This window comes from Cherax quadricarinatus, unplaced genomic scaffold (assembly GCF_038502225.1).
Source record: "Cherax quadricarinatus isolate ZL_2023a unplaced genomic scaffold, ASM3850222v1 Contig1815, whole genome shotgun sequence".
NCBI lineage: Eukaryota > Metazoa > Arthropoda > Malacostraca > Decapoda > Parastacidae > Cherax > Cherax quadricarinatus.
In genome coordinates, this window is record NW_027196841.1 from 12,618 (window position 1) to 26,622 (window position 14,005).

At 40.0% G+C, this 14,005-nt stretch overlaps 1 protein-coding gene across 7 annotated transcripts in view; it reads left to right on the forward strand.

Annotated features, from left to right (window-relative positions):
- Positions 1-14,005, forward strand: part of LOC128703533 (FH1/FH2 domain-containing protein 3-like) — a 46,547-nt gene that overhangs the window by 12,605 nt on the left and 19,937 nt on the right. For 5 of the 7 annotated variants that reach the window (XR_011391370.1, XR_011391369.1, XR_011391368.1 and 2 more), the window contains exon 2: positions 11,622-11,807. Coding sequence is in view for 4 of the 7 variants with exons in the window: in XM_070081137.1 (XP_069937238.1) it covers positions 11,622-11,807 (186 nt within the window). In the remaining 3 variants the exon portion in view is untranslated. Of the gene's footprint in view, positions 1-1,371; positions 4,604-6,340; positions 7,338-11,621; positions 11,808-14,005 lie in introns of those variants that run through there. The other 2 variants (XM_070081138.1, XM_070081136.1) reach the window with 2 other exon arrangements.

Below are 14,005 nucleotides of genomic sequence, written 5' to 3' on the forward strand. Positions count from 1 at the left end.
ACACTGGGTATTAGCCCTTTCAGGGTCGACAGGCCCTCTCGAAGACTTGTTCTCAGGGTCGGCCAAATTTCAAAAAAAAAAAAAAAATTCTTATGAAAAATAGAGAATCTTTTCCCAATCATAATGACACCAAAAGTATGAAATTTGATGGAAAACTTACGGAATTATGCTCTTGCGAAGTTAGCAGTCTTGACGATGTTTATGCATCGGCGATTTTGCCCACTTTGAGCCCTATTTTCGGCCAATTCCAGTGTACTTGTTGACAAAAATCATAATTATTTCACTAGAACTCCATTTTTTCTATTGAATGAGTACAAGAAACCACCCATTTACCGATTTCAACTATCCAATACAGTAGTCAGAATTTAACAATTTTGCCAATTTCACACAAATTTCAAAAGATGCCAATTTCCGAATAGGGTCCAGAATAAACAAGAATGACATTCCTGGCACTAAAATTACATTTCCTCTGCTCATTAGTCACATCCCCATGCCCCTCTTACATTCTTTTGCTTTCCACTTTGAATTTTTATTCTCACAAAAAAATAGAAGATTTACTGTTACGCAGACTACTGCATTGGTGTAGAAATGGTATAAATAATATCAGCGCACTTGTGAAAGAATATCAGACTCACCAGTTGACGTGTATTGGACGCATAGCATGATTTGTTTACTTTTGAACTTCGGTAAAAATCGAATATTTCTGCTACTTTGAGTTCAATTTCAAGGTACTTACTTTTCATTGTAAAACCAGTCAAAATCATCTCAATTTCTGTAATATGTCTTCCATTCTATAAAGCGAGACCAGGAAAACTAGAATACAACAATAAATACCATACGAAAATACAGTGCAAAGTCACTGTTTTAATCCAGAAATACGGTCAAGGTTTTTTTTCTTTTCACATTATGCACTGTGTGCTGCAGGATTTTTTTTATACCATGCACACTGACCACATAGACCCATTCTTTCATATGTAGGCCTACCAGCTTTCTCTCACTAGATTTGAGGGCGCTAGAATTTAGGCGTACTAGTATGTCAAAAACCCTGGCACATAAGCCATACTAGGGTTACTGTATAGTTGTGTGGGGGATGATGGTTCGAAACCCTGAAAGGGCTTTTTTCACACACGGATCAGTCTGACTTATAGTTGTCTGGGGAGGATGGTTCTCTTGGAACATGCTGTGTTTTAGCATCATTGTATTAAATTGTAGATGCAGTTCTGAGCCCAGTGCAAGAACACAAACTTCTTCTCTTATGCTGACCTTATCATGGAGGAGTTTATCTAAGGCTTAACAGTTTGTTTTACGAGGAATTCTGACCAGGGCCTCGTAAATCATATGAAAGTCCATGTTCATGCCTTCCTTTTCCAGGGTCGCAGCAGATGTTTCTGTTTCTGTGCCTTTTTGTTTGTAAAGTTGGTCTCTTTAAAGTTAACAGGTATGTAGTATTGTAGATTTCTATCTTTGTAATATTTATCCATGAGGCTCTTGTAGGATTTTAAAGCTTACCTGGTTGTTATAACTGGAGTTAGTGTGTAATACATGGGATGAACTTGTATCCCATTTTGAATATCGCTTGGAGATATTTAGGACATTTAAAGTAAATGTAAATGACTAGAAGTTATCTGTTGGCCATTTTAGTATAACTTTGTTGGGTCATGACATAGGTTGTGGCAAGTAAATTTGCCAAAGCTTTTGTTATTGAAAATTGTCCATTTGCTCTTGATTAGAAGTTCCTGCAAAGATTGTAGATTTGAAGAGGCTTTTAACCCTTTCAGGGTCCGTCCCGTAGATCTACGGCTTCACGTTGAGTGTCCAAACCATAGATCTACGCCAAAATTCTAGTGCCGTCAAATTTAGCATGAAAGCGCTCATAGGCCTGCATGTGAGAGAACGGGTCTGCGTGGTGGGTGTGCACCATAAACAAAAAATCTAGGCGCCCGCATAGCATCGTGGGAACGCCGGCTCAGTTACCCTTGTTCACCATGAAATGTCGCAAGTCAGCTCTCACTCCCCGGAAAATTGGGACTCTCCTCTTCCTATCTGATAGTTCTGACACTGATGGAAGTGGAAATGAAGACGAATTCTACGGCTTTGATCAGTTAGTGACCGAAAAGAATGACCAGGATATCGATAATAGTGCAGAAAACCCTGACGATCCTCAACCTTCTACCTCTGGTGTGGGCACTCGTGACTCACGGTCGGTTGTTTTTCAACGCAAGAGAAAACTAATATTTTCGCGTGGCCAGGCCTCTGACTTCAGTAATGATGATGATAGTGACGTGGATTGTGATTTTATTGCGCTCGACGATCATTCGAGTAGTGATAGTGAGGAATCATATTCACCAGTGAAGCGTCAGTATGTTCTCTGCTGCATACGCTCGGGTAGTGTACCCTATGCTGTGCCCAGGGGACGGAGTACATCCCGTGGCCCTACACCAGTTTTAGGTAGTGATAGTGAGGATGATGTGGCTACACTTGGCATGGATAGACCACAGGCATCAGTGGATGGTGTTAGTGGTGATGGTAGTGGCACCGCCATGCGTGACTCACCAGCCCAGGGTGGGACCCACGCTGCTGACTCGTCAGTTCAAGGACAAAGCGGAGCGTCAGCCACCAGCCCACCACAGCCACAACCACCCGCACAACCAGCCTATGATGTCCAGTATCCACCAGCAAACTGTATGTGGGATTGGCAGCAAAATCCCAATTTTGTTCCCAAGTCTCACCACTTTGATGACTCTCAAAGTGGAATTCTACCTACTTGTCCCCTTGGAACCACGGCCAATGAACTGGAATTCTTTGAATTATTCTTTGACCAGCCATTGATGGAAACTATTGTCAGGGAAAGTAATAAGTATTTTGAGTACACCATGGCAAATACGATCATATCACCACAGTCAAGACTACACAGGTGGAAAGAGACGACTGTTGCAGAAATGTATTTGCTTTTTTGCAACAATAATGCTTATGCCTCATGTCTATAAGCATAATATAAAAGCATACTGGTCCACAGATCGGCTAATTTCTACCCCGGTCTTCAGTGAAATCATACCAGTGAACAGGTTTATCTTACTCTTACGTATGTTGCACTTCTCTGACAAAACCAGGCCTGACAGAGGTGACAGGTTATACAAGATTAGAAATGTTTTCATGTATCTCAAACAAAAGTTCAGCATATACTTTTATCCATTCAAGAATCTTGTAATTGACAAGTCTTTGATTTTGTTCAAAGGTAGACTGTCATTCAAGCAGTATATACCGAGCAAGAGGAAACGCTTTGGTATAAAACTGTTTGTACTCTGTGATTGTGACAGTGGCCTGGTGTTGGATATTGTTGTATACATGGGAAGTAAAACATTGAAAGATACCAAGATGTTATTGGGTATCTCAGGTGACGTAGTGAGAAACATGATGGCACCTTATCTTGGTAAGGGGCATACATTATATACCGATAACTGGTACACAAGCCCATTACTCAGTGATTTCATGCGAGTGAACAAGACAGATGTGTGTGGCACAGTGCGTTCTAATCGTAAACATATGCCCAGGCTCAACGCAGGTGCTCGTGGTGATGACGTGCAGGTGTTTACTGCCAATGACATCATGGCATTACGGTGGCATGACAAACAAGATGTCACATTGTTGACAACCATTCACCGTAATGAAATGCAAGACAGTGGCAAAGTTGATCGAGTGACTAATGAACGTATTCGAAAACCAGTGACAGTGATTGATTATACACAAAACATGCGCTTGGTTGACAAATGTGACATGCAGATTGGTTTTGTTGACTGTGTTCGTAAGAGTTACAAGTGGTACATGAAACTTTTCTTCCATCTCATGGACATTTCAATGCTCAATGCATATAATATGTACCAAATAAAGACTGGCAACAGACCACCGTATGGTGAATTTTGTTTGTCTGTTGTCAGACAACTCATAATGAAGTACCAGGTAAGAACACCTGCTATACAACAAGGTCCTCGAATTACTCAGGATATACCCAAGCATTTGAGGAGGGAAAGTGATCATTTCATAATACAGCTTCCTTCAACTCAGAAGAAATTTGCTCAGAAGAGATGCATCGTCTGTGCACAAACAAAACGACGGCAACAAAGACGCAAAGACACTCGGTTTATGTGTGAGGAATGTAAGGTGCCTCTGTGCATGGTGCCTTGTTTCAAGGAGTTCCACAAGCTCCAGCAGTTCTAAAACCATGTCCAGTGATTGTAAATATGTAAATATATGATAGAACATTAGTATTATACAAGATTTGTGCATGTTTATTGTAATAAACAACAGTGGTAAACAATAATATGATAATAACTTTAGTGCAGTTATTGTGTTCAATACAGTGAGTTTACAGTGTATATATATACATTATATACAGTATTGGTCTCTCAGACCCCAAATGTTAGTAGGAATAGAAAAAATTGGAAAAGAAAAGAAAAAACTATAAAAAAACGCTAAATAATGTAATGCGCATATGTGGAATTCGTCGATGTTGCCGCCACCACATCATTTTTGACAAACTTCTTGGCACTGTATCTCGGTAAGTACTGATCAGAATTTTTTTTTTTGTCTTATTACCTTCACAAAAATATGCTTTTTAATTCTGTAAGAAAAAATAATTTTTTTTTTTTTTTCAAAATTTCTTGGACACTGGAGCACCACTTCAGATTTTGGCCTTGGACCCTGAAGGGGTCTTGAATGTGGTGCTGCCAGTAATTTGTTTTTCAGATTTTTAAAGGCATTTGTTTCTTACAGGTTGATGAATATGATTTTGGAGTCTGGGGAGTCATAGCCAAGAAAAGGTAGCCAGAAGCGGTGAGTGGAAACTATAAAAGGAATTCTGTGGAAACCTACCTTGTATGTATTATTGTTTAATTGTTAAACTGAAGCAGATTGATGTCTTAGAAATATTTATGAAAGATTACCTAGCTGTTATAATTGCAGTTGTTCATATGTGGGATGACCATGTGTCGTTTGTTGAATATCTGTTGGATAGGTTTAGGACATTTAAAGTAAATGTAAGTGACTTCAAGTCATGTATTGGCCATTTGAGTACCAGTTTGTTGGGTCTTGAAGGCAGTGAGAAAGTACCATGTAAATTTGCCAAAGTGTTTATTATTGACAAATAAAAAACACTCTGCCTATGTGTGTCCCTCCCTCCCCACTGCCTGTGTGTATATCCCACCCCCTCTTTGCCTGTGTGTGTCCCTCCCCCCTTCTCTAGTGCCTGTGTGTGTCCCACCCCCCTTCTCCAGTGCCTGTGTGTGTCCCTTCCCATTCTCTGCCTGTGGGTGGCCATCCCCCTCATATGCCTGTGGGTATCCCTCCCTTCTCTGCCTGTGTGTGTGTATGTCCCTCCCCCCTTCCCCCCTCTCTGCCTGTGTGTGTGTATGTCCCTCCCCCCTCCCTCCCTCTCTGCCTCTGTGTGTCCATCCCTCCCCCCCTTTATTTTCTTTATTTAACACACCAGCCATCTCTCATCAAGGCAGTGGAGACTCACCACAACAAAAAGGAAACACATTCACCATCATTCATTCTGTCACTGTCTCACCAAAAGTGTGATGACACCACAGTTCAGATGAACCTACCAACAACAACATCCTCACCAGAAGTGTGATGACACCACAGTTCAGATCAACCTACCAACAACAACATCCTCACCAGAAGTGTGATGACACCACAGTTCAGATCAACCTACCAACAACAACATCCTCACCAGAAGTGTGATGACACCACAGTTCAGATCAACCTACCAACAACAACATCCTCACCAGAAGTGTGATGACACCACAGTTCAGATCAACCTACCAACAACAACATCCTCACCAGAAGTGTGATGACACCACAGTTCAGATCAACCTACCAACAACAACATCCTCGCCAGAAGTGTGATGACACCACAGTTCAGATGAACCTACCAACAACAACATCCTCACCAGAAGTGTGATGACACCACAGTTCAGATGAACCTACCAACAACAATATCCTCACCAGAAGTGTGATGACACCACAATTCAGATCAACCTACCAACAACAACATCCTCACCAGAAGTGTGATGACACCACAGTTCAGATCAACCTTCCAACAACAACATCCTCGCCAGAAGTGTGATGACACCACAGTTCTGATCAACCTACCAACAACAACATCCTCGCCAGAAGTGTGATGACACCACAGTTCAGATCAACCTACCAACAACAACATCCTCACCAGAAGTGTGATGACACCACAGTTCAGATCAACCTACCAACAACAACATCCTCACAAGAAGTGTGATGACACCACAGTTCAGATCAACCTACCAACAACAACATCCTTGCCAGAAGTGTGATGACACCACAGTTCTGATCAACCTACCAACAACAACATCCTCGCCAGAAGTGTGATGACACCACAGTTCAGATCAACCTACCAACAACAACATCCTCACCAGAAGTGTGATGACACCACAGTTCAGATCAACCTACCAACAACAACATCCTCACAAGAAGTGTGATGACACCACAGTTCAGATCAACCTACCAACAACAACATCCTTGCCAGAAGTGTGATGACACCACAGTTCAGATGAACCTACCAACAACAACATCCTCACCAGAAGTGTGATGACACCACAGTTCAGATGAACCTACCAACAACAACATCCTCACCAGAAGTGTGATGACACCACAGTTCAGATCAACCTACCAACAACAACATCCTCACCAGAAGTGTGATGACACCACAGTTCAGATCAACCTTCCAACAACAACATCCTCGCCAGAAGTGTGATGACACCACAGTTCAGATCAACCTACCAACAACAACATCCTCGCCAGAAGTGTGATGACACCACAGTTCAGATCAACCTACCAACAACAACATCCTCACCAGAAGTGTGATGACACCACAGTTCAGATCAACCTACCAACAACAACATCCTCACAAGAAGTGTGATGACACCACAGTTCAGATGAACCTACCAACAACAACATCCTCACCAGAAGTGTGATGACACCACAGTTCAGATGAACCTACCAACAACAACATCCTCACCAGAAGTGTGATGACACCACAGTTCAGATCAACCTACCAACAACATCATCCTCACCAGAAGTGTGATGACACCACAGTTCAGATCAACCTACCAACAACAACATCCTCACCAGAAGTGTGATGACACCACAGTTCAGATCAACCTTCCAACAACAACATCCTCACCAGAAGTGTGATGACACCACAGTTCAGATCAACCTACCAACAACATCCTTGCCAGAAGTGTGATGACACCACAGTTCAGATCAACCTACCAACAACAACATCCTCGCCTCTTCTTCAGAGTGTAGTCACTCTAAGTTTCATTGATGTGCATGTTTATTGCATTTGTGTACTTGCACACCTGTACATTTGTGCACTTATACACTGAACACTTGTATACAGTAGTCCCCACTTATATGGCAGGTTAGGTTCCAGGTCACTGCTGGAAAGCAGACATTGCTGGATAACAGAATGCCATTTTTTCTACTTATAAATGCATATAAATGTCAGATAAGAAGTTTACACTAACATCTATTAAGTTAGCAGTGCAACTAGGCATTAAAAACAATAAGAAGTAAAATACATACGCAGTACACCCATTACTTACCTTAAAATATTTATAGTCCTAATGTAGGGTGAGAGGTGAGTTATATTTGTAGTAAGTCAGGTTTGGGAGGTATGATAGCCAGCCAGGCCAGGTCAGCCAACCCCACCCCACCCATACGTAATATGCTATGACATTTAACCCTTTGAGGGTCGACAGGCCCTCTCCGAAACTCGTTCTCAGGGTCGGCCAAATTTAAAAAAAAAAAAATTATTTTCTCTTATGAAAAGATAGAGAATCTTTTCCCGATCATAAAGACACCAAAAGTTTGAAATTTGATAGAAAACTTACGGAATTATGCTCTCGCAAAGTTAGCGGTCTCGGCGATATTTACGCATCGGCGATTTTGCCCACTTTGAGCCCCATTTTCGGCCAATTTCACTGTACTAGTCGACAAAAAACATGAATATTTCGCTAGAACTCCATTTTTTCTATCGAATGGGTGCAAGAAACCACCCATTTATAAATTCAACTATCCAGTACAGTGGTCAGAATTTAGCAATTTTGCCAATTTCACACAAATTTCAAAAGATGCCAATTTCTGAATAGGGTCCAGAATAAACAAGAAAGACATTCCTGGCACTAAAATGACATTTCCTCTAGTCATTAGTCACGTCTCAAGGGCCCTCTTATATCCTTTTGCTTTCCACTTTGAATTTTTATTCTCACAAAAAATATAAGATTTACTGTTATGCAGACTACTGCATTAGTGTAAAAAATGGTATAAATATTATTGGTGCACTTGTAAAAGAATATTAGACTCACCAGTTGACGTGTATTGCACGCTTGGCACGATTTGTTTACTTTTGAAGTTTGGTAAAAATCGAACATTTCTGCTACTTTGAGCTCAATTTCAAGGCACCTTTCATTGTAAAACCAGTCAAAATCATCTCAATTTCTGTAATATGTCTTCCATTCTATAAAATGAGACCAAGAAAACTAGAATACAACAATAAATACCATACGAAAATACACTGCAAAGTCGCTGATTTATTAAAAAAAAATGGTCAAAGTTTTTTTTTTCTCATTATGCACTGTGTGCTGCAGGATTTTTTTTAGACTGTGCACACTGACCACATAGACCCATTCTTTCACATGAAGGCCTACCAGCTTTCTCCCACTAGATTTGAGGCCGCTAGAATTTATGAGTACTAGTACGTCAAAAACCCCTACGCGTAAAACGTACTAGTACGACCAAAACCCTCAAAGGGTTAATTAAACCTCCACAGAGCGATAAAATACGTATACATTACATTCATTAATTACCTTAAAATATTTATAGTCTTAACCATTTCAGGGTCGAGAGGCCCTCTTCTAAACTCGTTCTCAGGCTCGAACATTTTTGGGGAAAAAAAATTATTTTTTCTTTTGAAATGATAGAGAATCTTTACCCGATCATAATGACACCAAAAGTATGAAATCTGATGGAAAATTTAGGGAATTATGCTCTCACAAAGTTAGCAGTCTCGATGATGTTGACGCATCGGCGATTTCACCCACTTTGAGCCCTGTTTTCAGCCAATTTCAGTGTACTAGTCGACAACAATCATATCTATTTCACTAGAACTTCATTTTTTCTATCGAATGAGTACAAGAAACCACCCATTTACCGATTTCAAGTAACCAATAAAGTGGTCAGAAATTGGCAATTTTGCCTATTTCACACAATGTAATAATGTTGGTAGAATTACCGACAACATGTAAAGTAAAAGGACACAAGTGCAACTAATGTGACATTTTTATTGTGGCAACGTTTCGCTTTCCAAGAGCTTTGTCAAGCTGTTACAAACAGTATATATAGGTATATAGGCTCAGAGTGAGGTGCAATACTAGTGGTAGTAGTAGTAGTGATACAAGTTGTAGTAGTAGTTACAATATGGTAGAACAGTTAACTCGCACATGAGTAAAAGGATATAAAAGCTATTACTTGGGTAACATAAAAATAGGTTAGACAAATATTTCTGTTGAAGACTGGATAGAGAAGGCCTGTTTCACTGTTCATTCTCTGTAATGTACTGTGTAGTATTAACAGGAGAGACTATGTGATGGCAGGGTTTACTGTTTTCAGGAGGATTCTTGCTGAGACTTAAGAGATGGTGAAGCTGCCTTTGTTTTGTCTAATTGTATTCGAAACAGCGATTAGTAATGATTCAAGGCACTTGCGTCTGCAGAAATTAGTTTCTTTGATCACTAATTGGGTGTCCCTGAATTTTATGAGATGATTGGTGGAATTTCATTGTTGTATACAGGCGTTGTTCAAGTTATCGTTCCTACATGCGTAAATGTGTTCACTGAGGCGGGTGTCGAGTTTTCTTGCTGTTTCACCCACATAAATCTTGTCGCAGCCTCCATTAAAACAAAAACATGGTCGGAGTTTTTTTTCTCATTCTGCACGGTGGGGTGCAGGATTTTTTTTATACTGTGCACCCTGACCACATAGACCCATTCTTTCATATGTAGGCCTACCAGCTTTCTCTCACTAGATTTGAAGGCGCTAATATTTAGGCGTTCTAGTACATCAATAACCCTGGTGCGTAAGCCGTACTAGTACATCAGAAACCCTGAAAGGGTTAATGTAGGGCATGAGGTGAGTTTTATTCATAGGAAGTCAGGTTTGGGAAGTTTGGTAGCCAGCCAGGTCAGTCAACCCCACCCACACGTAATATACTACGACATTTAATTGAAGCGCCCCAGAGCGATCAAATAGATGTACAGTACATTCATTAATTAACTTAAAATATTTGTAGTTTTAATGTAGGGTGAGAGGTGAGTTTTATTTGTAGGAAGTCAGGTGGTAGCCAGCCAAGGCAGAGCTCCCCACCCCACCCACATATAATGTGAACAAACCAGGTGAATGCATCTGGTTTTCATCACTTTACATTGTGTACAAGTTGTCTCCACATTGATACAGTAGAATAAATGAAGAGAAACACTCCCATTCTCCTGTAACACCATTTTTAGAAGAAATGACGCTCTGAGTGAAGACATACGAAAGGAATAATTTTCTAGTTACCCCCAGTAATATTATAGTGATACATTTTCTGTGATGTTGGACTACAAGTTGCCTGGTTACCACAAGTCCTACAAGTCGCCTGGCTACTACATCTCACGTTAATTTATTCTGCTATGGGGTGTATTTATTATGTCTATATGTTACATAGCTTGTTTATTACATATGTAATTTTGAAAAGAATATCATAGATGGATTAATGGAAATGTCTATATTAATGTAATATAAGACATTTATTGCACCCAAGGCATTACGTATTATGTTAAGAGTAGAGAGACTATCAGTGATTTTAATGTGTACCTGCATGCCAGCACAGTGTGTAAGCATATTTAGGTACAGGTACACAAAAGTATAATTATCAGAGTACATATAAAATATTCAATAACTTTAAAACACTTGAAAGTTTGGAAAGTTTCCAGACATAATAGAGAGATGAGCTCACAGAGAATGTAAACAAACCAGGTGGGGCTCGCCATATTTGAAAGACCACTCGCCGTATAGCAAGTTTTGGTCGTACTTTTAAATTGCCGAATTAGCAGAACACTGTAAGGCAAGACCCTACTGTACTTGTACTCCTGTACACTAGTACACCTGTGCACTTGTACACCTGTACACCTGTACACTATTCAGATGTCAGCTTGTAAGTCCTCATAATAATTTAATGATTTATTCTAGACTTTATTAATAATAATTAGGCCTATTTTATTTCTATTGGTAAGAGACCCCTGGCTGTCTTGAAGAAGGCACTGGACAGGTATGTAAAGTCAGTACATGACCAGCCAGGCTGTGGTTCCTACATCAGTCTATGTGCTGCCAGCAGTTACAGCCTGCTTGATCAGGCCCTGATCCACCACGAAGCCTGGTCATAGACCAGACCATGAAGGCGTTGACCCCCGAAACCCTCTCCAGGTATTCCCAGAACCTAAAAATGACGTAGTGTTTTGCACTGAATAACTTATTTTCTTATCTTGCAGAAATTATTGACTACAATGTTACCAACACCAGAAGAGAAGCACAAGATTCAAGAAGCCACCATTTGCAACCCATACCTTCCTCTGGGGTCGGCAGAACAGTTTCTTATGATGCTGTCGTCCATATCTGAACTTCCCGCCAGATTAAAACTCTGGATCTTTAAGCTAGACTATGAGAACATGGAGAAGGTAATAACAAACAGGGTAATTTTTGTCCATTTCATCAGAATTTGCTTTGACATTTAGCTGGTGACTGACATGGTTGCTCTGCCTGTGTTGCTCTCTGAGACTTCCACCTTTATTGTAGAATTTTTTAACTGCATTTCCCCTTATTTCCCTTCCCATTCTGTTCATGTCCTCCCCTTAACACCTCCACCTCTTCTGTTCTGAAATTTTGTTCACCTCTGCCATGTTCCATTGAATGAACCATGTGGGTTTAGCACTTCCCATGAATATAATAATAATAATAATAATGCATGGAAATGCTTCTTCACACCATAGAAACAAAATAAAATAAAATACACCTACCATCCGACTTACGACCTGCTCGACTTACGACCGCTCGACTTACGACCGTGTTTTTTATGCCAAATTTCTGGGAAATAAACAAGTATTTGTGTTGTACACAGTGTTTATCCTAAACCTTACAGTATAAAATACAGTACTAACAACATAAAAAGTAAAGTAAAACATGAAATACCAAAATAAAACAATAAAATAAAGTCATTACAAAAATGTTTTGTTGATATTCAGTAGTAAAGTTCGACTTACGACCAGTTTCTCGGAACCGAACTCGGTCGTAAGTCGGATGGTAGGTGTATTTATTTTTTTGTTAAGGTTACAATGTGTGTTTACATATAGTATGAATGGAGCAAAGAAAACCATTATCATGCCTAGGCATTTTGGGCAGACTTAACCTAATACTTATAGACTACTTAAGTCTAGACAGGTGAAGAGTGGTAGAATACAAACAGTCAGTCTTCACTATTGTTAATATGAGAAATTATAAGAAATTCTACTTGCCTGAATTGCATTAGTGGCTTTCTTTTGTGCCTAACAATGTTTCATTGCATATAAATTACATTATTTTAGGTAGTAGGTTGGTAGACAGCAGCCACCCAGGGAGGTACTACCATCCTGCCAAGTGAGTGTAAAACGGAAACCTGTACAGTAGGGCCCCACTTATACGGCAGGTTAGGTTCCAGGCTACTGCCGGAAAGTGGATATCGCAGGAAAGCAGAATGCCATTTGTTTCCAATTATGTCAGATACGTTTACACTTCTCCATGGGGAAGTGGAACAGAATTCTTCCTCTGTAAGCCACGCATGTCGCAAGAGGCCACAAAAATGCCTGGAGCACGGGGCTAGTAACCCTTTCTCTCGTATACATTACTAAAGTTGAAAAAGAGAAACTTTCGTTTTTCTTTTTGGGCCACCCTGCTTCAGTGGGATGCAGCCTGTTTGTTGAAAGAAGAAGTTTACACTAATATATATTAAATTAGCAATAGAACAAGGCATTAAAAAACAAAAGTAAAATACACACACAGTACATTCATTACTTACTTCAAAATGTTTGTAGTCTTAATGTAGGGTGAAAAGTGAGTAGTGCCTATTGTAAGAAGTTAGATATGGTAGCCAGCCAGGCCACCTCCACCCCACCCACACATAATATACTTCGACATTTAAAGAGCCCTAGAGTGATAAAATGCATATAGTGTACACTCATTACCTACCTTAAAATATTTGTAGTCTTAATATAGGGTGCAAGGTGAATACAGCCTCTCTTCACTTAACAACGGAGATAGGGGCCTAAGACCCTGTCAGTAAACAATTTCATCGTTAATCGAGGAATGACCCGTACCGACACTTCAAAAGTGTCACCACCCAAAAATTAAAACATTTGCTTTTATGTTTGTTGGAAAATTCATTTCAATCTGTTTATTATTAATGGTAATACAACATGAAGTAGGTTGATGACTCACTTCCGAGATATTCCAGGAAACACGTACATAGCTGATTACAGTGGACCCCCGGTTTACGATCAGCTCCCAATGCGACCAATTATATAAGTGTATTTATGTAAGTGCGTTTGTATGTGTATGTTTGGGGGTTTGAAATGGACTAATCTATTCACAATATTCCTTGTGGGAACAAATTCGGTCAGTACTGGCACCTGAACATACTTCTGGAATGAAAAAATATCGTTAACCAGGGGTCCACTGTACAGTGGACCCCCGGTTTACGATATTATTTCATTCCAGAAGTATGTTCAGGTGCCAGTACTGACCGAATTTGTTCCCATAAGGAATATTGTGAATAGATTAGTCCATTTCAGACCCTCAAACATACACGTACAAACGCACTTACATAAATACACTTACATAATTG